This window comes from Pogona vitticeps, chromosome 1 (genome assembly GCF_051106095.1).
Source record: "Pogona vitticeps strain Pit_001003342236 chromosome 1, PviZW2.1, whole genome shotgun sequence".
Lineage (NCBI taxonomy): Eukaryota > Metazoa > Chordata > Lepidosauria > Squamata > Agamidae > Pogona > Pogona vitticeps.
Genome location: NC_135783.1, coordinates 280652375 through 280678713, shown reverse-complemented (window position 1 = coordinate 280678713; position 26339 = coordinate 280652375). Strand labels below are relative to the sequence as shown.

Below are 26339 nucleotides of genomic sequence, written 5' to 3'. Positions count from 1 at the left end.
CACCTGAGTAACCCAAGGTTAAGAACCACTGCTCTAGTTGAATGGCTTTTCAAAGATGAAGGTATTGGCCTTTTCACTAATTGGTATGATAAAGCGATAGTGTTCACTATCCATTTAGACACATGTTGAGATGTTGGTTTGCCCTTCTTTGCTCCGTGATAACTCACAATTTAGGGGATTTTGGAACTGCTTTGTTCTTGAAGTGTAAAAGATCAAAGCTCTATATGTATCCATGTTGCAATTTTTCCAAATCTGAAGCAATTCAGGGGGAAAAATGTAGGCAAGCAACAAAGGTTGGTTAAGATGGATGTCAGAAACTACTTTCAGCAGGAAGGACACATTAGGGAAAAGTACTAGCTTGTGTTTATATAGAATTCAGAAGACTCATGGATAATGACAGATGAACAGGTAAGAACTATTTACAAAAAGTAGTTTTAAAGAGGGCTTTGGGGAAGCTCTGAAGGTGTTCTTAGTAGTAGATGAAAGGGTTTAAAAAGGGATTAATTACTGGGAGCTTATGCATGGATTCATGGCTTTTTAGGCTCTATAATGTTCCAAAGATGTCCATGCAAGCACAGGAGCCCATAGGTGTCAGAGACCACAAAGAAGAAATAGAACACAAAGAAGAAAATCAGGATACATCAGTTGCTGTTGGGATACTCCACAGTTGGGCATGGCAGGAATAAAAATCAAACGAACAGTACATGTTGGCCGTATTCTAATCATCCCAGGAAAAAGGTCTGTTTGTTCTTGAACCAACCAACCAAACAAAAAAAGCACTTGCATATCTGTTTCTGTGTGGGATTGATGGGCCAAACCAAGGAAAACCATTGTTTTAAAATGTATATGCACCTGCCTTGCAACCATCTCAGTAGGACTTTATTCTAAATAGACATGTGCTGGAGGCGAGATCTGAATGGAAGGCAAAACTTTGTAATTACTGGGAGGAGTTGTTTGGTGGAAATAGAAAAAGCCAATGAAAAATAGTATTATTTGGCTTAAGAATGTGAAAATGAATGAATGATAAATCTGAGGTGGGAACCTGACTTTTCCAGTTATAATTCAAGTGAGAAACTCTACTATATTTCATGTGAGAAGGAGAGAGTGAGCAGCCAAAGATGTAAAAGGAAAACTAAGTGACTCTTTTTCTGGTGTTCCGATGCATTTGAAAGCAGACGGCCATATAAATGCATACATATTATGATCATATGGGCAGGGAGTATGTGTATGCATGTGTTGAAGAAGTAAATGGGGCAATTGCATGTGTTGTATTTATATTTACATAAATAAGCTTTTAAAATATATACATACACAAGCATGTGAACAGACACAAATGGGGAGCCAGGAGAATGCTTGGCAACAGGCAACGTCAACATCACCCAAACCACAGCCCTTCTTATGTAGCCCTTGGGGGCTAAAAGTTGCCCATGCCAGTTTTAGACAAAGGAAAACATAATTCACAAGAACTTCACTGACACTGATGACAGATATTACACTTAAACACTCTTCAAGAACCATTACAAAATAATTGCATTTTGTTGGCAGTGGAAAAATGCTTCAGTACTTTATTGAGAGATAGTAATAAATAATACTGTGATAAAAATAGTTCAAAGTATTTAGACTGTACATAATTTGTTACATAATCAGAAGTACACAAACAAGGTTAATAGAAAAAAACAAAAACAAATTTCAGTTGTACAAGTGAAAGAGTCAAAACCAAAAACAGAAGACATGCTGTATGCATTATTGCATAATAAATAATGCACCATGATTTGAAATTATTCCTTGCTGGCTCCTTATTTAAATGTGAATGATGCATTTTCTACTTATACTTTTGAAGTCACTAAAACTATTAACAACTAAATGTTTGTCCAGAATCTAAAACATGTTGATAAATATATGCAAAAGATGACATATTAAAAGTAAGGCCTTTTTAGTAGCTGCACTACTACAATGCTCCAGCATCTTGTGCTGTCAGCTTCTTTGTCATAAGACTGCAGTGCATCATGATTGGTCCACTTGAAAGAACTGCATCAGTATCCTTCTGTAAATAATTTCACATGAAAATACAGAAAGAGAACACTCCTTTTTGTCTGTTATTCTTTGTTACAGAAAATTCTACATATGGCTTATGCTGTCAATAAACAGACTGTACAAATACAGCCACAAAAAGTGACCTCATCAATTTTCATACATTTCATAGTGTCCTAATAATTCCCACATTTTAGAATGTAAAGCAAATTACACTGAACAAAAGGTTTAAATAAATCCACACTAAAATCATACGCTATATGGAAAACATACAGTTATGAACGGAAACAGAAGCAGGTACCATGTCCGCTTTATTAATAAACATACTGCTTCTCTGAAAAAACGTGATATATTTAAATTTTAGCTCTAGATAGCATTTTCAAATGACAATATATATATACTGCTTGGTGTCATGATACCTTTACAAAGATAGCAAAATCCTTTTCACCACTTTATTAAAAACCATTACATATAATTACAATAACTGCATAATTTACAAAAACCCTATACTGCTGATAGGGGCGGATACATACAAGCATTACAGTACATTCAGATGAAAAAACTCTAAAATTAACAAGTAACAATAATCTGATTTAAAAACTGAATACTAACCAAGTTAGGTAATGGGATTCACATACATAAATATAAGAAACATTTAATTCTAAAATACTTTCTCTATAGTACTCACAAATTCATGTGCTAATTAAAAACTCTGTAATAAAATATTTTCAAAGTATTGATTTAACAAGTATTAACATATTAATGACTTCAGTCATTTCGAAAATATGGTCTCTCTGAGTTCAAAATGTTTCAGATCATCTGTAGAAATAGTGGGGATAAACTGAAAATAAAATAAAATCTTATTAGTTTTTAAAGAAAAATCCAGGAATCATCAAGTCCATAATGTAGGTAACAGAGCTGAGAGTCCACATATTCACAGCATCAATGTAGGAAAAGCCTCTGAATTAGGCAAAACATAGAAAAGACATAACCAGTTTCAGCTCATAATTCTTTTTCCTGATACATCCAAGAGCTCATCAATAGCATGAAAGACTTCAGAGTGAAACGTACTGGAAAGTGTCAGATTCTCTTGTCACCAAATTCACTTCTATAGACCACTGCACTAGGTGTACATAACTAGTCTCAATTTTTGTCCATTGCTGGCTTTCAAGGAACCAGTAAATACCACCAAATGAATAGGGAAATGTGTTCAGTGAAAAGACTGAATAAAGTACAGCAACATTTAGAAAAATCTGGGGGAAAAGTATGTCATGCTTGTCTTAATATTGGAATAAAAAGGTATTGGTAAAATGCTGTTGATTAGTGTGATAAGTGGCACTGGAGTAGGCCCACTGAATCAGTGAGGATCTGGTGAGCCAACTCTCATCTACTCATTTAGATGGGCATACACTAGTTGGAATGTACTGTGCTAAAGGAAATTACAATTATAATAGGGTCACTGAATCAGTGTTACTTACAGAAAAGTGATTTACCAAATCCCCACGAATTCAATGAGCCTACTCTAGTGTGACTCACTACATTAAGCAACAGTATTTCAGCCAATGCGTCACTTTTCAGCATTTTTAACTTGATGGTGCTTGTGGCAAATTTCATTTGATAACTTCGAAATTTTGCACAATTGAAGAGCTCATGGAGTATATAATGACAGCCAAATTTTAAGATTTGATTATTAGGAATTACGGAGCTATGTAAGACAGTCTCTTCCCTACTACCTGCATATCAACTTAAGTGTATTACTTTGGCCGATCAGTGTATTTGGGAGAATCTTCCACTTTGCACTAAGAGAAACCTTTGTTCTGACATCTGAATCAATTATTAAACATAGAATCAGCCAGAAATATTACTAAAAGAAAAAAATGCTGCAATTAATGAAGAGATAACATTGGTATTTGGAAAAAAAATCAAATTTACTATAAACCAAATTGAAAAACCACATATAACACAGGTTCTGCAGTTCTATTTAATGTATTTTGTTATTCATTCACCATCCCCACTTCTTAATACATATAACTTCACTGTTCCCATTGCTAGGTTTAAATTTCTAGCCTCTACCTCTTATTGAGCTCCTCTTTTAAATTATTCTGGCCAAAAGCCAAAGGGAGATGTGAGTATTTGCTTATGACTGACCTCCTGAAGGTCCTCCCAAGAGAAGGCCTAAATACCAAGTTCAGAAAGCAATTTGAGAGCTGGACACAAGAGCTGTTCAAAAAGCTATCACTTCGGGTACCTGCGTACATTAGCTTCCTCTGACCAGCTACTCTGCAAAACCCCAAAACTGCTTTCTATATTTCCAAAGTTGGAAAGCAGTTTGTGTAGACACAGTTTCTGTACTGTACTGTAGATGTTCAGTGTAATTTTCAGTGTGACAGAAAATAATCAGCATGAGGTCATTTCACTTGGTATAATGAAGTTTTTGTACATTCTAACTTTTATAAGCAGTGTATCACTCTTACTTACCAATGAAAGGCTTTAACATGAATAAGTCCTTACTGTAGCAGAGTCCAATCTTTGTGTTGCTGATACATTGCCTATTTCAATAATCAGGAAAACATGCAGAACACAGCATGCAGTTAGTATCAGGATCACATATCAATGCAGTTACAGTAATACAATGTTATGAAAGGTTAGCTACACAAAACGTAAAGTACCATTTATACAAAATGTAAAATAGATTACATGGACACTCCTTCCAGATTTAATGTATATTTGGAAGCACTATATAATGTTGTGAGAAATGATATACAGACTGAAGATGAAAAAGTGAGCTTCACTGACTACAAGAGGAAATAATTTTAATATTTCTAAGCAGCCCCAAATTATACCTCTCCAAATCATTAATTCGGAAAGAGTTGAAGGATGAAAGATCCCTGCTTGGATTAGAGGCATTACCAGAGGAGCATGGAAAAGTCTTTTTATTGGAGACCTGGGAAGAATGCTGCTTTTCACTGTAGACTGGAGGTAGATGGGTCAATTGCCTGACTTGGTATAAGGCAACTTTTTATCTTCTATGTTCTTTAACAACTTCAACATTAGAACAGCATTCAGCAGGTATGCACTGGAGCCACAAACCTGTAAGCTCTGGATTCATCTCACAATTTTTCACTTTAGTTTTTGAAGTCAGTTCCTATCAATCATCAAGAAAACCAACACAGAGCCAATTTCTTTTATATATATATATATACATAAATTTTAGTTAGGTTTTAATTCCTCATGGCTATACTGATATAGCCACGAGGAATTAAGACCTAACTAAAATCATGACAGGTGAGAGAGAATTAATAGACATTGAGGAGTTCTATGAATCAGAACTAGTCTCATAATTAATTTTTTTTAATGTATGTAAGTACAGAAAAACCCAAACTTTGTAAACCAATATGCTGATTTTACTACAAAATGAAAGACCACAATTTCTAAAACAAAATAAAAACTATTAAAGCCATTACTTCTACAAACCAAGAGACAGATTCAGTATTATACAAGTAGATTTCCACTCATGCAATAGTGCAACTCATGCAACTTGCCTACAAATCTGATTTCCTGAGGAGTGTGGGAGGGAACAATCCATCTGACAATGAGATTATTATTTTGCTTATAGTTTAGTGGTATCCCTCATTTTCATTACTGGATCTGAGCTCTGCTTCCCTGACCCTACATATCTAAATCTCTATCAGTCAACCCTGTCAACAGATACTCTTCTGCCCAAGCTTTCCTTAAAACCACACATCGTACATCTTGACCTTGGAACTGAGTTCTACTCCCCACCCTCTTTAACCAATAGATGTTTAACTCATTGTGTGAAAACAACAACCCACTATTCTTTTTCATTGCCTTTTGAACTGCCTGCTTGTGCTGTGATATGAATGTCACTATTCTTGAGTCTATTTTTATTTTACATGCCTTCCTTTACTTTCATGGGCAGCAAGCTATTTGAGGATGGAACTACTAACATGTAGAAAATCTGCTGCTACTACTCCTTGCCCGCAGAATATAAATATATAAGCAATTAAATATACTAAAGTGCCCACTCCTTATTTTATACACCAACCAATCAAGAGGCATGGGAAAAATCCCCTTTATTTGGTAAAACGACAGCTATTAGCTATGTTTTTAGTGATGTGGAAGTGATAATACAGATGGCAGATTGCTGAAACAGCAGCTGAGGATAAAGAAGCAAAGGCAAGAGACACAAATACTGAATGAGCTTAGGAAGGACGAGGAAAAATATATGATCATATGTGGAAGGAAAGATAAAGACATCAAAGGGGAAGAATTTGGGCAGTGTGAAAGAATGAGAGAATGCTCAGGAGAGATAAAGATGACCAAAGAAGAGTTAAAGATTCAGGTTGTTGAAAGAAGCAATTAAGACCTGTATGGTGAAAGAGAGTTGGTGAAATAAAATACTTTGTCAAGCAAATGCAACACTGTTTCTTGTATTTTCTGTTTCCACATAAAGGTTGGCATAAGAGGTTTCTAAAAGATTCTCTGAGGATAACTTAAAGGTCTGCTTAATTAGAGCTCAAAGAAAGCCAGTTATTAATATGGTAGGGTACTAAAAATACCAATATTGTTATCATTCACTGAGAAACTAAAGCAATAACGCAAGTCATGCACAGGGTACATTCTCCCTCACCTCACAACATTCAGATGCTTACTTCACTTACAAACTCAAGCACAGTTAATCACCATGCTTTAGTTATTAAGCAATACCTTACCATCAATCTGCATCTTCTTTGGCTGCATAGAAGGCGATGACATTGAGGCAGTAACTCTGAAGTTTGCAGGGAGAGTCTCTGCTGATCCAGCAGCTAAACCTCTTATATCCTTTGGTCTAAACTTTTTTCTCCAAGAAGGTGCTCGTCTAAAGCTTTTATCATCATCCTATAAAACCAGAAAACAGGTACTTAAAAGCACTATTAACATGCAATATATTTGGCAAGGATCAGAAAATGATACACAGGTATACATTTTGTATATTGTTGGCCTTTTTCATGGTTACGCATCAAACAAGTCTTCTAAAAACCTAGTCACGTTGAAATCTAATCTACTATAATATAATCTACTCTGGGTTTCAGTCTCTTATGAAAGTGTTCATCTTATTCTTAAAGTTTAATAAAAGAGAAACTAGAAGTCACGTAGCATCTGGTGACATAGGTTCACCATAAATTGGATTCATAGGGTCCAACCTATGGTGATACTATGAATGAGTGATATCCTCATTCTATCCTGTCCTGAACTCCCTTCTTAGCTCTTGTAAACTCAAGCTTGTGGCCTCCTTAGGGAATTAGTCCATCTTGTATTTGGTCTTCCTCTTTTTCTGATGCCTTTAACTTTTCCCAGCATTACTTTTTTCCCCTAGGGAATCCTGCCTTCTCATGAAGTTCCCAGAGTGGTCGAAATGACTAGATAGGCGGGGTATAAATAAATAAATAAATAAATAAATAAATAAATAAATAAATAAATAAATAAATAAATAAATAAATAAATAAATAAATAAATAAATAAATAAATAAATCAATCAATCAATCAATCAATCAATCAATCAATCAATCAATCAATAAAATAGGACAACATTTTTGCCTCCTCAAATATTTTAGCCTTGATTTGATCTAGGATCCACTTGTTTTTTTCCTAGCAATCCAGGATATCCACAGAGCTCTCCTCCATCACCACTAAAATGGTCTCCATTGCATATCTTAAATTATTGATGTTTTCAGCTATAATATTTATAAGCTTTAATAAGTCTAAGCACACTTCTTCAGATGAACAGAGTGGCAACATCTCTATTCATCTGAAGAAGTACACTTTAACACAAAAAACATCCTGACCTGGATTCTCTGGCCTGTGCAGAAGACTTGGGAGAAAGGAATTTACACTGAGTTATGGAGAAGCTAAGAAAGAGCAGGAATTTCTTTGCCATTTTCTTGTTTCTCCCAAGTGTAGCAAACATGAGAAGAAATTCTACCTCAGCACAACCAACCACTTCTCTACAGCAAACACAAATGGTTTGGAAGAAATAAATTTCTCTTGGTTGCATGGAGGACGGAGTAAAACAAAACCAGCATTTTTGGACAATGCTCACTTGGGAAGGTAAATAAAATTAAAACAATTTTCCAAAAAACAGTTCATCAATATATAGTTCTGGCACTGTAAAAAGGAAAGTGCAAAGTCATAAATCACAGCAGAGCTTTGAGAGTTCTATTATTCGATTCCCTGTATTCAAAAGATCTTTAGCTGTAATTTTAAAAAAAGCAAAGCTGGATGAAATTATATAGGCACTACAGTTGTGAAGAAACAAAGTGCAAGTGCCATCAACAATAATATAGAATTAAACCCAAAGAAGGCTTCTTTCTGCTTGACTGTTTCAAAATATTCAGTTCTTATGAATGTCAAGGAGTTGGTATGACTAGTTAGTCAAAGGCATTTGGGAGTGATCATATTAGTGGCCCAAATTATTTCATCATTCCAAACAAAGAAAAGGGCCTTAGCAGGAGCATTAGCTAAAGCTGCCGGAAAGTAGCATCAGAAACATTAGAAATACCAGAAAAAAATAATCTCTGAGGGTAGACCATTAAACTCATTTTTCATCCCTGCATTGCTTTCAGGTATCTCAAACCATGGCACTGAATCACTAGTAACTCCCTTACTAAAACATAATTTCCCCTTAGTTCAGTCTTCCCAAATCTGGTACACCCAAGTTGTTTTAGACTACCATTAGTCCCAGGCAGCATGGCCAACAGTCAAGAATGCTGGGAGCTGTAATCCAGGATTATTATTGTTCATTATACAAAATCAAACCCAGTGTACTCCTTGCCCCTTGCATTGGGCCCGGTATAATTTGATAGCCATTGTTGTTCCCATGGCCATTTGTAAAAAAAAAAACAAAAAAAACAACTGCTGCTTTTCTTTTCCAAACTGTATTGCAGAGATCACCAGAGGCTCTTGGAAGAGTTATTGCTCCTCACAAAAGCTATAAAGGTCCAGTAGTAAAATAGAACATTTTTGAAAAAAAGCAGTCCTTCTCCCAGAAAGTTTTTCAAGTAGAAAATCACTTTGGAGAACCTAGAAAACATTCCAACAAAATGTTTTTTTCTTCGCAATAAGCAAAATTCCATTCATATTTCTATGCCACTTTTCTTCCAGTTAAGAGACAAGGTTTTAATTGGTTAAAATGCCAAAAACTGCCTGGTACGAAGATCTGTTTTATAAAACAGAGTACAGTGGTGCCCCGCATAGCGACGATAATCCGTTCTGAAAAAATCGTCGCTATATGGAGAGAGAGAGAGCGAGCTGGCTCTCTAGAGCTGATGGGCGGGGGTTTGCAAAGATCACCGGGAAGCAAGCTTCGCAAACCCCCGATGCCACTCTCTCTCTCTCTCTCCCCTTGCAGGTCCAGCCTGGGCAGGGAGACCGAGGCACCGCGCCGCTACGGCCAGGGTGGCGGCGGGGTGCCTCAGTCTCCCTGCCCAGGCTGGAGTTGCGAGGGGAGAGAGAGAGAGAGAGCCCTGAATTACAGCTGGTCGGCGGGGGTTTGTAAAGCTGGCTTCCCGCAATCTTCGCAAACTCCCGCCCATCAGCTTTGTTTCAGGGCTCTCTCTCTCCACCCCGCAACACAGCTGATCAGCGGAGCCTTTGGGATGATCGTGGGGAAGCGCTTCCCCACGTTCAACATCGCAATGCAATGTTTAGCCTATTTAAACATCGCAATGCGCTCGGTTTTTTTATCGCAAAATCTGCATCAGTATGCGGATTCATCATTAAACGGGGCACTCGTTAAGCAAGGCACCACAGTACAGAACTTTTGTTTTTGTTTAGTCATTGAGTTGTGTCCAACTCTTTGTGACCCCATGGACCAGAGCACGTCAGGCCTTCCTGTCTTCCACTGCCTCCCGGAATTTGGTTAAATTCATGTTGGTAGCTTTGGTGAAACTGTCAGAGTATTACTGTCCAACCATCTCGTCCTCTGCCGTCCCCTTCTCCTCTTGCCTTCACACTTCCCCAACATCAGGGAACTAGGCACTGACAATTCTTGTGTATACTCTAGACATATATTACACTCAAACTGAAGATACAGTGGTGCCTCACTTAACGGGTGCCCCGTTTAACGACGAATCCGCATAGCGATGTGGATTTTGCGATCGCAAAAGCGATCGCATTGGGATATTCCCTATAGGGGAAAATCGCTTTGCGATGATGGCTCCCCCCCATCATTGCAAACGCCCCATTTTTGCACAGCTGATCGGCGGGGCCAGGGATCTTAGCAAAGGCCCCCTATCAGCTGTGAGAAAATGGGGCGTTTGTGATGAGGGGGGAAGCGATCGTCCCAGAAAAGAGCCGGGAGCTATCTTATCTGCTCCAGCCCCTCCCCCTCCCTGCCTTACAGCTGATCCACGCTGCTTTTAGAAGCTTGCCCAGCAGGTAAACAGGCACTGGAAATGCACTGGGGAAGCCTCTGAAAGCGGCGCTTTGCCGGGGTGGGGCAGGCCCGCCCCCCACGGCAAAGCGGGGCTTTCAGAGGTGCATTTCCACTGCTGAAAAAGCCCCAGGAGGCTTCTGAAAGCTGTGCGAGGGGGGGGGCTCTGGGGGGCGGGCCTGCCCCTGCCACCCCCCCATCCCCCAGGCAAAGCGCCACTTTCAGAGGCTTCCCCAGTGCATTTCCACTGCCTATTTACCTGCTGGGCAAGCCTGGGCAAGCTTCTAAGTGCGGCACGGATCAGCTATAAGGCGGGGATGGGGAGGGGCTGGACCGGAGAAGATGGCAAAATGGCCGTCCGCTGTGTTTTTGCCCGGATTCCTCGCTTACTGGGCAGTGACAATGGTGGCCGTATGGAGGATTTTCACATAAAGGTGAGTTTTGTCCCCATAGGAGTTTAATGCGTTCCTATGGGGTCCCCCCCCCCCGCATAGCGATGTTTCTGGATAGCAACGTTAATCCAGGAACGGATTAACGTCCCTATGCGGGGCACCACAAGAGGAGCACATGGTATGAACTATAAAGTAACAGCTTCATTGCTGGTGTTAAACTTTTACATTTTTCAATTTCACAAATATGCCAAGTAATACAATTTCTAAGGTTATAAAAGCAATAGTTTATGTTGCTCAAGGAGTAAGGTAAGTTTTGGATTGATAAAAAATATACTTTACATAGGTTTGTATTTTTTCCAACATTTCTGCTTTATCAAGGGGAAAAATACCTTGAAGAAACCCTCCTCTATGGTGTCAAGGATTACAGAAATTTTACATCTCTACTCCGTATAAAAGCCACTAGCTGCCAGCAAACGAAACCGTACTGCCTGTACTATGAACAACCAACAGAAATAAGTAGGATTGAAATGTTACTGAAGATATATAAATGTTTAACATATTATAGTGAATAAACTACAGTGGTGCCCCGCCTGACGATTACCTCATTACCATCGCTTTACAATGAAGTTTTTGTGATCGCAAAACAATGTTTTTATAGGGAAAAACCGTTTTACGACGATCGGTTCCCTGCTTCGGGAACCGATTTTTCACTTAACGACGATCTTTACAGCTGATCATCGGGTCTTCAAAATGGCCACCCGCTGTGCAAAATGGCTCCCTGCTGTGTTTTAGGACGGATTCATTACATTACAGGCAATGGAAAATGGCCACCCTATGGAGGATCTTCGCTGGACGCTGAAGTATTTCACCCATTGGAATGCATTGAACCAGTTGTCAATGCATTTCAATGGGATTTTTACTTTTGCTTGATGACGATTTCGTTCTACAGCAATTTTGCTGGAACGGATTATCCTCGTCAAGCGAGGCACCACTGTACTATGCTAATTGTATTCTGTCTCAAAATTAACTGAAAGAGATAAGTAGTGGGAATTTCTGAGCAAGTCAGACATATTCGTACAGGAAGGCAATTAATCTTAGGAACTATGATAGTAGCAAAAGGCAAGATGAGCTACTTGGTTATTTGAAAAGCCCATTATTACATCTCCCTACAATGAATGCGTAGGAGGGCAGTCTCTTAGAAACCCACCTAGCTTAAAAGCCTCAATTAACTGTGATTTCTTACAGAATATTATCTCATGGTGGCTCTCTTTGTAAGAAAACAAGCTGTGAAGAATCATAAAATTAAAACCAATAGAACTCACTTCATCAAACCTTCTTTCTGTGCCCATAATGAGAAGGTTGTTGAATTCTCTCTCCAACACAGCGCGGGCCTAAAAATATTTAGAATACAATTTGAGAGCCTGATCTATAAAGTGCAATTTTAACAATGACCAAATATACAACAGCTATAACAATAATGAAATATTACCATTGTGGGTTTATTTTATTTTCTGAACATCTACAAACCTATTAAAAATTCTATACTATCACCCCTGAAATTAACTTTGCCAGGTTAAAAACATGACTTTGGAAAATTTTGTAGGTATCAACTCCAAACAAAGCAATTTCACATCAAACATTTCAGGGTTAAAATGGGGCATAGTCTACAGAAACACATTTGCTGCCTCTAATCTCGATACTGAAGAATTCTAAACAAAGCTATGAGTAATAGTCAAATCTTCAATTATTATTACCTGTGTATTCTGCGTGGGTATCTGCAAGGAAAGAGCTAATGCATTGTGATCAAAAGTTTCATCTAAGGCCACAAGTGCACCATGAACTCCACTTTCTATGAGGTTATTTGCATATTCTTTAAGACCAATTGATATCACCCAATGAATCATCCTGTCATTGCTCCAGACAAGGACATCTATGGGAAGGAAAGCAAATGATTAAACTACAATATGGTCCATTATATGCACAAGCACATGACATGGGATTGGATCCACACTTGCCCTTTATTTGTGGAAGCGGCCAAGATCTGCAGAAAGAGCCAACGGACAGTGATTGCTCCTTCTTTTGAAGCTTCCAATATCTATCTTTTTTCCAAAAATGCCTGAACCAAAGCAGCTTTTGGGGAGTAAAGAGGGTTGTGGAGGGAAGGTGTGGTTGGAAGGAAGAGTTCCACAAGTCATGTTACTCTTAATTCAGTTCACAGTTTCTCTTCCATGCAGTATCAATACTAAATAGCATTACAATTTAGAAATAGTTTTCTTATAAATTAAGACTCTGCACTGGCACTAGATTTAGAATCTATTACTTTATATTAATTTTAACAGTGTTGTTTATGTTTTATTGCATCCCATACAGATGTGTGCAGGAAAATCCCATGGACGAAATTTGGCATACAGTGGATAAATTATCAAGATTTCTAAAACATACTTTCAGCAAGATGAACATCCATAATTGGTGAAAATAGTGTTTCATCCACCACACTACTATTAAAATGACATTTACAGTCTCCTCTTTTTAAAGCATGCAGCCTACCACTCATATTGACACAGTGGAGCATGTCATGCTGAGTCAAGGATGAGAGAAGATATTAGTCTGCAAAAGAAAAAGGGCTAGAAACCAATGACGTAAAACAAATGTGCGTGTTAATGTAATATTTTGGTTTAGCTTCCTGAACCAGGCACTGAATATTATTCCAGAGATACCTATGGCCATTAGTTTGTTTTAGGGATGGCGACAAGCGGAATAGCATACATAACGCTGAGAACAGTCCAATGGATTATAGCCAAGATAGAAGCCAAAATCCTACTGGCACAGCACAATTGGCATAAATCTTGGTGAACTGCAAAAAAGTCAAAGTAAGCATCTTGTGTTATATGCTGAGTTGCATGGCTTGGCACTCAGCAGCAAATGACTAGGCTAACTTCATAATCTGCTGTGACTTGCTAAGAAATGTACATTCATTTGCATATGTTGATGGAAAAACTCAATAAGGTTTTCAGCAATATTTGAAACTGTGATGCAGCTATCTAGTCTTCAAATTAATATAGGTTTTATTTATTATACCTGCATCGTGCCCTTTGGATAGGACTATGAGTACAATTTCATCAGTATTTTCTACTACTTCTACTACACCAGTTGTTTAGAACCAAAATGCATGGCAAATAGGGCCACTACTTAAAGCAAAAGCTAAACGTGCTGCTTAAATATCATCCCATAGGGCTTAAAACACTATCTGGGTGGTTTACAATTTAATTATGCAGGCTACACAATGCCCCATACCCAGTAAGCTGGGTACTCAATTTACCAACCTTGGAAGGATGGAAGACTGAGTGAACCTGAAGCTGGCTATGTGGGATTGAACCCGGGTTGTGCACACAGTTTTGGCTGTGGTACTGCAGTTTAACCTCTGTGCCATGAGGCTCCTTAATATACATCATGGTTTACACAGAAAAATAAACACAAGTACAGTGGTGCCTCGCTAGACAATGATAATCCGTTCCACTGAAATCGCTGTTTAGCGAAATCATTGTCTAGCGAAAAGCATTTCCCCACTGGAATGCACTGAAACCTGTTTAATGCTTTCCAATGGGGAAGAATCGAGTTGTCTAGCGAGGATCGGCCATAGGAAAGCTGCTTTGCGAACTGCCGATCAGCTGTTTAAATTGCTGTCTTGTGAAGCTTAGGTCCTGAAAACACCTGTTTTGCGAGCGCGGAGGAAGCTGTCAAAATCGTTGTCTAGCGAAAATCGGTTTGCGAAGCAGGGACCAAAGATTGTCCAGCGAAATTCCCCAATAGGAATCACTGTTTTGCGAATCACTATAGCGATCGCAAAAAGTCAATGTCTAGCAAAAAAACTGTCATGAGGGGTAACTGTCTAGCAAGGTACCACTTTACTAGTTTAAAGTTCAAGGGGTTTATTTAGAACTTATGTAATATAGCCATGATAGAAAAATCCTATCCTGAAATATTGTGCAATCAAAAACACAGATTTGAACAAATTTTAACAATACTCTTGAGCCTGAGAAGCAAACCTGTACAAAATTCAATACCAAATGCATTTTTGTTTTTGTTCAGCACGTAGAAAATATTTTGTATATACTGCGTTTTTCCATGTTTAAAATGACACTTTTTCCTAAAATAATTGGGGGGAAATTGAGGGTTGTTTTATACACGGAAGGAGGCAAAGGAGCACTTGAGCGCACTCAGGCACCTCTTGCACCACCACCGCCCATTGCCTCCTCCAGTGCGACTGCCAGGGCTCACCTCCAGCTCACGTCACTGCCTTGTCCCCTCTGGTGATGGAGGCAGCAGGAGGAGGAGGAGGAGGCGGAGACAAAGGAGCACTTGCACACACTAGGGCGCCTCTTGCTGCTGCTGTCCCCGCCTACTGCCTCCTTCAGTGCGACTGCTGGGGCTCACCTCGCCGCCTTGTCCAATTTGGTGGCAGAGGCAGCAGCAGGAGGCAGAGGCAAAGGATCACTCACGTGTGCTCAGGCGCCTCTTGCTGCTGTCCATTGACTGCTGTCATTGCATCGCTTCCTCTAGCGCTCCACTCGGGCAGGGGACAAGGCAGTGACGACAAGAGCTGGAGGTGAGCCCCGGCAGTCGGAATGGATGAGGTGATCAGGCGGCGGAGGCAGCAGCAGATGGAGGTGGAGAAGCAGTAGCTCATTAACTGCTCCTCTGCCTCAGGCAAGGGTCAAAATTGGAGTAGTCTTATACACTGGGGGGCTGTATACATGGAAAAACACGGTAATCACTGTGTTTCATGGATTTATCAATGCTCTTAAACAAACAAACAAAACCCAGGAAATGAAATGGTTACCTTTAATCTCATTTAGACTTTCTTCTCTTTTTCTTTCAAGTTCTTTCCTGTCATAATTCAACCTTCGCAGACACATAATGCCACACTGGAAGCTATTTCTGTAAGTTAAAAAAAGAGTGGAGGAGTTATGAAGAACAGCTGAAATACTTGCTAATAAACAACTATTTTAAATAGATTTACCTGTGAAAACTATCAACCATTTTAAGCTGGCCACGAAGATCTTTTTTAGTTAAATGATCCAGCATTCTTGCATCAACAAGACATTCCATAAAATAACTGCGATACTGAGGGAGCCCCAGACTAGGAAGCCATTCATTGCCAATCCATTCATGGTTCATATCACCATATGCTAAAGTCTGTTTAAAAGAAAAGCATTAAGATATAATTTAAATGAGAAGGTTTTTAATACAAAATAAGGATTGGATTCAGAGTTATATTTTGCCAGTGAGAACAGCCCCAAGTGAAGCTCTGCACATACTTCTCCCCAGAAGCTTGTGCCCCAGTGTATGGGAGACATACTAGTATTAATGGAAATAAACATGTGAAGCATGATTGGGAGATGGTCCTCTCCAAACACTTAGCAAGAGCTTGGAAAATATAGTGTTATTTGGGGATGGGGAACGGGACAAAAGCTTCCAGAATCCCCAACGCAGCTCTGCTGTCAGTTGTATGCATTAATGTATTATTTATTTCTTCTACTTTTATACCACCCGATTAATGCAAGGCACTATTCTAGGCCCTTGACAACAATAAAGCAAATGCACTCAATATAACAGTAAGGGAAGTAATAATCCAAAAATAAAAACAGCAAAGTCAATAAAACAGCATTATGGTACATGTGGAGACATACATCATATTTTCATGCTACGTGATAACCATAGCAGGTATCAGTGCACCACAGAAAGAAGTGGATGCTATTAAAATGATTTTAATCAAACATTTGAATCCAAACTTATTAATGAAAAACTGGGAAAAAGTAAGTCAGATGTGTGTGGGGAGGTAAAGCTTCCATGTTTTCTGATTTTTCAAAAAAATCCACATCTTCTAAATCACAGCACTTTGATACAAACACAATTAATTCATAGCACAGGTCCTACACATATCTATTCAGAACTATGCCCCCATTAAATTCAATATGACGTGTTCCCATGTACGTAAGTGTACAGAAGACTGCAATCTAAATTCTCTTAGGACCATTGACTAAAATATGACTGTGATCCAAGGAACATTTAGATATTTGCCACCGTTGACTATTCATTTTACAATCAGTGAAATATCTTCATATCTCTGTGACAAATTTTTAGAAAATGTGACTCAAGTAGCTTAGAAGACGTTGCATCAACATCTTCTAAGCCAAAGAATTTTTCAAATGTAACAACTTCTGAGCCAACATTCAAAAGGGGTGAAGGAAATTTTACTCATGGGATTTCCCCTCAATTTTTTTTTTAAAGTGAGCTTTTTGGATTAATAAACTTTAACTGATATTTCAAACAGAAGTTTTAAAAGAAAAATCTCCAACCTGAGCCCAGCATCCTTCCTCATCTTCCTGAGGTTATGTAATTAGAAAAGTAAAAGAACACACAACTGTTAGTATTTGTAAGTTCAGTAATGTAAGCAATTTCAAAGTAATGGCCGCAGTCCAATAAGCAGAAAAGGGCACATAACCGAAGAATTGCAAAAACCTGTAAGGTTTCAATGAGATAAGCCTCTCGATAGACAAGTGTGGCATATTTAGTATAAGAGTCCAGGCACTAATCATTGTACACTGCCCTTTCTGTGGATAAAATTATTTCTGGCGTGCGGCCATCTTGCAAACATGGAACAAAAAACATGCCAATAATTTAAGAATGCAGGTATCATGCGTTCAAAATTACACATCCATTAATCTTGTTTTATATTTTGACACCTTTATGGAAAAGGAAGCACATGCTGCTTTGTTTTTCCACACAAGAAAGTTTATTTAGTAATAAATTCAAATCAAAGATTAAGAAACGTTTCTCAAACAATTCAAAAACTATTTCACTGGTTTTGCCTGCCTAATTTTTTCTCTCATTTCCACAACAACCTTGGTGGAAAAGCATTTTGCAGCAAGATTTACAAATTTCAGAGGATTAGTAATTAAAATAAGCCATAACCAAGAAGGATTTAGTTACATTAATAATGTTTCTACTCTTTGCAGAGACTAAAAAAGCACATGATTCAATCACTCAAGAAGTGGGAAAAGAACTGTAAAAACAGAAGCTTCACTGCTACAACTAACCGTTTGTGGTGTAGATGGAAGATTTTCCATTTCTTCATGTGTTACCCAGACATTTCCTGTGGTCTAATATGACCCCAAAGTGAACCAATCAAATCCAATGAAAGGAAAGCAGTAACAAAGAGGAAAGGTTGCAGAATATATAAGCAACAGGTACATATAAGGAGCAGGCATGGGCAAAAGCAATGGTTTCTAGGCTGTTAAGTACAGATTGATGTGAGATGCAAGCCCACAGTCAAACATACTTGTTTTCAAATAATAATAATAATGATGATGATGCATACAAAACTACACTACATTTAACCAAGGTTTGAACAGTAAAATAGTTTACACATTAGACACAATATTTGCACTCAGCAATTCCATGTATGATTATTTCAGGTTATTTCACTTGCACTGAGGTGCTTTAGTACATCTCTGTTCTTCTTTTCATTTACTGTATTACTGATTGAAATGGGTCAGGTACCTCTCCAGGGCCCTTCATAAGCACACACTTCCCAGTTTGTGGTAAGCCATAATTTGTTATTAGACTCTAATAGTAAAATGAGGATTTGTACTAGTCTTGCAAACCAGAATTTGAAGCAGGTTTGGAGGGAAATATAACTGCTACAAATATAACAGCAAATTATGGTTTAGCATACACCATGAAATAATTAAGTGGAACTTCCTAGTATGATCTGGCACTATTTGCAAACCAACTTGAGTCAATCAGTTAGCTGGCTTTTAAGATCCACTTACCTCTTAAACAAATACATCAAATTTAAAAGCATGCATATATGCTATGATCACAAGAATATGAGCAGAGACATTGGCTCTGTCTGAACAGACACGTTTGATCTTACACTATTATATAAATACTGTTTGGTTAAATCCAAGTATTAGCCCCAGCTACAGTAGACCCATTGAATGAATTACACTCTTAAAAGAAACTTTTTTATTCAACGCATCTACAACTACATTTAGCTCACTGATACACACTAATTCCTTGTCAGACAATTTGCCTTCAAAACATTTTATAGTAGTCCTGAGAGGGACAGCTGCCCTAATCCAATGGTTCCCAAACTCTCTAGATGCTGCACAACAACTCCAAAACGCCCTGATCACTACAGCCTAAAGCATCTGGGAGATGCTGTCCAATATTATCATGGAACAACTGCCCAGTCCATCAAAGCCGATACATATATACAGCCACCATGGATGATGATTTTATGTTTGGAATCACATCCACTGGAGGACTCATGAGAGCTCCAGAAAGGGACTTGATTTAGGGGTGAGGGAGAGACTGAGAAAACTCCTGCTGTGTGTACAGCGTTCTACCTATTTTTTATTCCCAAAGACGAATCTTAAAATAAAGGCATATGCAAACTTGCTTGTTTTAGTCAACCAAACATTTGTCACTCAAGACTGCTGCAACATTTTCTTCTCAACTAAGCTAAATGTCTCTCAACCATCTTTTTCCACCTTTCAAAACTCAGTTTCCTGCTATCACACAACCCTTTCCAAGGTACTCTTAAGTATCTCAGGACAGAGCAAAACAAGCCTCAGCTCTCCCTCTTCAGAGCTAGAAATATATGCAGAGTTCTTCTCTACAGTTAAGCTCTTTTTTCAGCCATGGTCCTAAACACAACATGAAAGAAAACACAGGGCAAATCAGGATTGTATAAGTTGCATAACAAACCTCATAAGATGGTATGTGAAGAAATCTTTCCAGTCTGTGGCCCCCTTCCAATGTGCCATATGGCCCCTGTTGAGAAGGGCTGTGAAGGAAAAATGTTTGTTCTGCCACTGTGCTTTCAAAGCACTTGGAGTAGCTTGGAAGAGGGTCACAATGTATGGATGATATCTGCTTTCTTCTCTAACTCTAGAGCTGGAAGGCTTGCCAAGCTTTTCCAGAAGGAAATAGGCCTGTTGTCACAGTAAGCAGAATTCTGGACCTGTTTTAAATATTATCATTACTTTAAAGAATTAACTACATGTTCTTTCTTAGGCATAAGACACTATATCTAGTACGCTCACTTTAAAAATAATTACCCTTTTAGAAAATAGAAAAACATGATTGCATGGTTAATTTCCATTTGTTTCAACAGCTGTCTTTCCTCCAGTGTCTCCCCCAACAGCACCATTTTATGTGGTCTTATTGATGCAGACTTCCACAAGGCAGAATTCTAAATTATTTGATAAGTTTCTGCTCACATGTCATCATTCTTTTCCATTTTCTCTTACCGTTCTTGATGTAGGAGGAGCAGATGGACTTGTTAGTGACATAATTTCTTGAATGGCGAGTCGCAGCTTTAACCTATGCAAAGGGTTACTGATTCCAATTTCACGCTGTATTTCAGTATCAGATAAGGCTGACATTATAGCACCACTTTTCACATTTGCACGGCAAGCAGCTACATACCAGGCTGGCATTCCAACCCATAACTGTCAAAGAGAAAGGGAGATAATGATTTTAAAGTTCCATGTTTGGGTCAATACTGTGGCGAGTTCCATTTTAAAGTCTCCTTACCTCTAACCAGACAACCACAGTGGGCCCATCCCACTGAGCAAAGGGTAGACCTTGTCTCCGGGCTTCCTCAAGCAATTCATGCCTTAAAAATACAGCAAAATATACTATTGAGGTGGTTGGTTACCTTAACATATTTACTTCCCTGATTATTCTCTAAGAGTCTTCCCTTCCTTTTAACAATTATAAACACAGCACCATATTCACAACAGACACAAGTCCACGGCAAGCACACTGCATGAGTCGAGTAGACTTATTAGTGTAATAGAATTTTTATTCTTTCAAAAACAAGACCTAGCACACTACAGAGGTTCTCAGATTATAATAATTTATTGCACATGGGGGTGCTAGAACCACATTCTGTAGTAGAAAATATTACCCACAAGGAAAGGCTGGACAGCCTTAGAAGAAAAGGCATTTCAAAACCAATGACTGCTGCTACTGACATTTTTTGTAAACAATGTACTGCTGGCTTGGAAGATTTGCGTTAATTATCTGTGTTGTGGAACTGTGTGGAAGATTAATTTGGCTAAATACAGTAAGCTCAGTGTAATATTCAGTCAGGCTTAAATCTAAACTTAATTTCATTCTACTCTACCCATGCAGTAATACTGAAAGGATCTCTTATTCTCTCTCTCTCTCTCTCTCTCACACACACACACACACACACAGAAAGAAAGCACAGTCATTTCTATATTCTTAACAAGAGTCCTTTCATGATGCTTCACTTCCATGTGTTCAAAGAGTGTCCTGAATACATGCTGATGTTTTATTCTAATAAACATAGGCAAAGTATTCACGAAGGCTTTCATGGCCGGGATCTAATGGTTGTTGTGGATTTTCCAGACTCTTTGGCCGTGTTCTGAAGGTTGTTCTTCCTAACGTTTCGCCAGTTTCTGTGGAAACAGAGTGCTGTCCTCTGAAGATGCCAGCCACAGAGACTGGTGAAACATTAGGAAGAACAACCTTCAGAACATGGCCAAAGAGCCTGGAAAACCCACAACAACCATAGGCAAAGTAACCTATCTTCTGTATTTTTACACAGTAAAAATGGAACAATTTTATAGTATTTTAAACCAACAGCACATATTCCTTCATTGTTCTGAAGTTTTCCTAGCACACAAAATCCTTCATTGCTCTATTCAGGATTTCCCATCACAATGTTCAGATTTTACTTTCTGTACAGACAGACTTAAAAAAATACTATACAGTGGTGCCACGCTTGACGATTACCCTGGTAGACTACGAAATCGGCTATAGCAATTGCAAAACGATGATTCAAATGGTTTTTTTTTTTTTGCTTTACGACGTTTGGCTCCCTGCTTTGGGAACCGATTTTTCACTTCATGACAATTTTAAAACAGCTGATTGGCGGCTCTCAAAATGGCTCCCTGCTGTTTCGCTGACCTCATTTCGCAAGACAGGAGCAGAAAAAGGCCGCCCTATGGAGGATCTTCGCTGATCAGGTATTTCCCCCATTGGAATGCATTGACCGGTTTTCAATGCATTTCAATGTTTGTTTGTTTTGGGTTTGTTTTTTTTTTTTTTTTTTTTTTTGCTTGATGACAATTTCGCTGTACAGCGATTTTGCTGGAACATATTATCGTCCTCAAATGGGGTTTTTTTCCAGTTCAATTTAAGTATTCTGTGCTGTTTGCTAAGATGGATGTTTTCTAACTTTCTAGTTGATACATGACGATTTGTGTTTTTGGACTGTTGTTTTTTAGTCATTTCCGACTCTTCGTGACACCATGGACCACAGCACGCCAGGCCCTCCTCTCTTTTTGGACTACAGACTCCCAAATTTACCAGGAAATATGGCCCGTGTGCTTTGTAGTCCAAAAACAAACATCTACAACCTCTAATTTCTAGCTAAGGAAATTCTTTTATAAAGAAGAATCACATTCGGGGGGGGGGGTTACCTTGGCCACGAAGAGTGGGGTTCGTAGTCTGGGCATACACTTGGACCCAACGCTCACCATGGAATCACAGGTGGCGTCAGTGGTCCGCACCGCCTTTTTCCACCTTTGGCGGATTGCCCTACCTTGACACAGGGGCGCTCACTACCTTGGTGCATGCACTCGTAATTTCAAGATTAGACCACTGTAACACGCTCTACGCGGGGCTGCCTTTGAGGCTGATGCGGAAACTCCAGGTGGTGCAGAATGCAGCGGCCAGACTCCTTACCGGAGTGAGAAAACACCATCATATTTCTCCAACGCTGGCTGCACTGCATTGGTTGCCCATCTGTTTCTGCGTCAACTTCAGTTTTAATGCTTACTTATAGGGCCCTAAACGGTTTAGGACCTCGATACTTGATGGAACGCCTACTTCCACCAAGGTCTACGCGGATCACCCGTGCGAGTCAGGAGGTGAGGCTGAGGAGCCTGACGCCGAGAGAGGCCCGGAAGGAGAAGACACGAAACTGGGCTTTCTCGGCGGTGGCTCCTCGCTTTTTGAACAATCTCCCTCCTGACATACGCGCGGCCCCTACGCTGGGCATCTTTAAAACCCAATTAAAAACATGGTTGTTTATTCAGGCCTTCCCTCCAGCCAGTTCTTGATTTTCTTTTCTTATTCTTCCTATTCTTATTTTATTGTAGTTGTTGTTTGTACTGTTTTATTTTATATTTTAAGCCGCCTAGAGTGGTCTATTCCTCCAGATAGGCAGGATATAAATAAATAAATAAATAAATAAATAAATAAATAAATAAATAAATAAATAAATAAATAAAAATAAAAAAATAATAAAAATAAAAATAAAAATAAAAATAAAAATAAAAATAAAAATAAAAATAATAAAAATAAAAATAAAAATAAAAATAAAAATAAAAATAAAAATAAAAATAAAAATAAAAATAAAAATAATAATAATAATAATAATAATAATAATAATAATAATAATAATAATAATAATAATAATAATAATAATACTTTCTCTCTCGAGAGCTGTTGCAGTTCTCACAAGGAAGTCCTGCACACTGAAGTACATTCTGGAAAGTAGTGCAGGATGTATAGCTTGATGTTGGCTATGCTTGCTGCACTTACCGTTGAAGCAAATGCCCCTCCATTCTCATAACCAGCAGCCTTCTGTGCTTTTAGAGCCTGGAACTACCGCCATACCTATGCACTGTAAGTGTCTATGTTTCTGCTTCTTTTTTTCAAGCCCTTTTCTTTATTTTCTACCATATCATACCCTTCAAAAATGTTCCTCTTAAAAAGCAATTTAAAAGCAAAGTGCTGGATCTTGTTTTCTAAGATATGGTTGGCAGTGAGAGGAAACTGCTTTTCAATTAAATTTGTTTATCATTATTCATTTTCTAACTGAGGAACATATCAGTCATGTTTTAGAGAACCACCTCAGGGCTCCCTCATCAATTAGAAAACTACAAGAAAACATAACATGCAAATAAAGAGGACCAATGCTATCCTCTACCCTATTTAAGAGTCAGACTGAACATCTGTAATCGAGAATACAACACCTCAAGTTTAAAACAGACTCCCATTTAAAAAACAGCACCTTAGAGGCTGTGGAAGAATAAAAAGTAAGCAAAAGTTAACAGATGAACTGGAAAAGACTTTTGAAGCCCATGTCTACATAAGCATATTTACCCCCAGCAAGCATGTAGTACTGTGATATGGCTTTCAAAAAGTACAAATAGTACAAAATCAAAATGCAAGGAAGCTTAATTTTGTGAAATAAGAACTGTATAATCACATTTCAGAAAATTACAGAAAGTATCTTGCTTGAGGCACAGCATCTTCTTGGCAAAGAACACCACAGACTGCTGCCATTCCACAAGCTGGAGATCATCCCCTGTAGCTAACTAGGCTTTCAGTTATGCCACGAGATACAGGATACGTCCATGTGCAAACTCAGAAAAACATGAGTTGCTCATAGGTTTGACCAGGTAGTGACAAATGCATCTTGTGTAAGTAGCTACCATAGGCTTTTGCTACAGGCATTTCAACAGGCAGAATGCTTTTCAATAGTGAACTTATTAAGAAAAAGCATTTCAATGACATGTGTATTCAATTAAGCAATACTAACAAAATTAATACAAACACTTTAACAAATGTATGTAACGAATTTTATAGACAGCGTATAAAGTCTCCAAAGTCTCCCATGAATCTATAAAGTGTTTGAGAAATTCACTCATTTATTTTGTTGATCTGTTTTCCAGCCTGATTGCTGATCCTTTAATAAGTCATGTTTAATACAAGTCTGGCTTTAAACAAAAGTGGCCTAAATCTAAGACATGTTGGTATATAACATTAGAACCAACATTACTGATTTTTCTTCCTTTTCCACTCCAGTTCTCTCTATACTGCCTGAAAACTGGCTCCAGTGAGTTTTGCATCATTCAAGAGCCAGCTTTGGTGTTCACAGGCTACAGTAAGGAGAAGGAATTATCCCATACTCCATCTGTTTTCATGAGATTTTGCTGTTCTGCCACCAGATGTCCAGCATGGGATACAGCTCACTGTTTTCACAACACATCCACAGTCTGTATATGTTAAATTAAAACCAACTTACCCTGATTTTGCACTATCACATGAAATGGAAAAATGAAAAGGGAGTAAAGTAAATAGAACAAATAAAATGTAAGAGTGGGATTAAGAACAACACTTAGCATAAATTTTAAAAAATAAATATAGAAGCGTGCTACAGAAGAAGGAAAGACAAACAGGAATTAAATACACCGACAAAATGAAGAACGTGTCTAGTATTCTACATACTACACAACACAAAATGGCTTTTTCCCTATCGTTCCACTAAATTGAATTTTAGACAGATGTAAGCATATTAGAATTTAAGAATGCAGGCGACCGTTTAATTTATGTCAGGTTAAGGGCTACAGTTTATGGTTAAAACTACTGCAGAACTGAGGGTATGTCATCCTTCTGACACATATGCTTTTCAAATGGCAAAAATAACAAAATAAATGAAATGACTAATTAATTATTGCTAAAATGTAAGCAAAACCAAACCACTATCTGTAGTTCTAAATACTTGAATAGTCACTGTTTCTATTGCACATATTTCAGCTTTAAAAGATGACTTAGCTGGCTGTACAGCTCAGTGAATTCAGTATTTGGCTGCAGAGCCAGAGGCTGGAATTTCAGTTCCCCACTTTGTGTTCCAAAAGAAGAATCTGCCTGTGTAGCTTTGGGCAAGCTGTACAGTCCCATGGTGCCTCCAGACAAGGGAATGGTAAATCAGTTCTGAGTAGCTTACATCCAGAAAACCCTGGAAGGGATTGCAGTAAGTCAGAACTGACTTAATACATAGCTCATAATAATAATTTTTTCTGTTCCACTTCTATTTTGGCTACACTGTCTATATTTTTCATATGTACATCTAGTTATTCACTGAGCTCTTACAGCTTTCTGTAGTAGCTAATATGTGCCTTTTGAGACTGCTTATAACAAAACAGATAAAACTGATAAAACCTTTTATATATACAAGCAAGAGAAAACTGGCGGGAGTTTCACTATGACTAGGACTTCACTATTTCCACTGGATTACGATCTCACTTCCACCCATAGCGGAACTTCATAACTAAATCCTAATTCGCAGAGGCATCTCAAAAAAGACAAAATTAATTCTCCTGGAATCAGCTAATTTGGGGTTTTAATGGGGTTAGAATCAACACTTTAAATTTTACCCAGAAAGAAACTGAAAATGGAATTCAGGTATACACATGTATAACTGCTGTAATTTGTTTCCTAAAGTACAGCTCGTGGTATTCTAGACCAACACTTCCAAGATATCTTTGTGAGGAGTCACAGATATACCATATTTTTCCATATATAAAATGACACTTTTTCCTTAAATAATTAGACAAAAAATTGAGGGTCGTTTTATACATGGAAGGCAA

General features: G+C 38.3%; 1 protein-coding gene across 8 annotated transcripts in view; it reads right to left on the bottom strand.

Annotated features, from left to right (window-relative positions):
• Positions 1–1533: 1533 nt before the first annotated feature.
• PPFIA1 (PPFI scaffold protein A1) overlaps positions 1534–26339 on the bottom strand; it is an 87404-nt gene continuing 62598 nt past the window's right edge. For 2 of the 8 annotated variants that reach the window (XM_020782854.3, XM_020782851.3), the window contains 11 exons: positions 20461–20542; positions 20175–20375; positions 17955–18017; positions 17214–17240; positions 15875–16050; positions 15695–15792; positions 12609–12784; positions 12177–12245; positions 6765–6930; positions 4510–4580; positions 1534–2872 (listed from right to left, as the gene is read on the bottom strand). In XM_020782854.3, the coding sequence (XP_020638513.3) occupies positions 4522–4580; positions 6765–6930; positions 12177–12245; positions 12609–12784; positions 15695–15792; positions 15875–16050; positions 17214–17240; positions 17955–18017; positions 20175–20375; positions 20461–20542 (1117 nt within the window). In that variant the 3' untranslated portion in view covers positions 1534–2872; positions 4510–4521. The remainder of the gene's footprint in view (positions 2873–4509; positions 4581–6764; positions 6931–12176; positions 12246–12608; positions 12785–15694; positions 15793–15874; positions 16051–17213; positions 17241–17954; positions 18018–20174; positions 20376–20460; positions 20543–26339) is intronic. The other 6 variants (XM_078383266.1, XM_020782852.3, XM_078383270.1 and 3 more) reach the window with 3 other exon arrangements.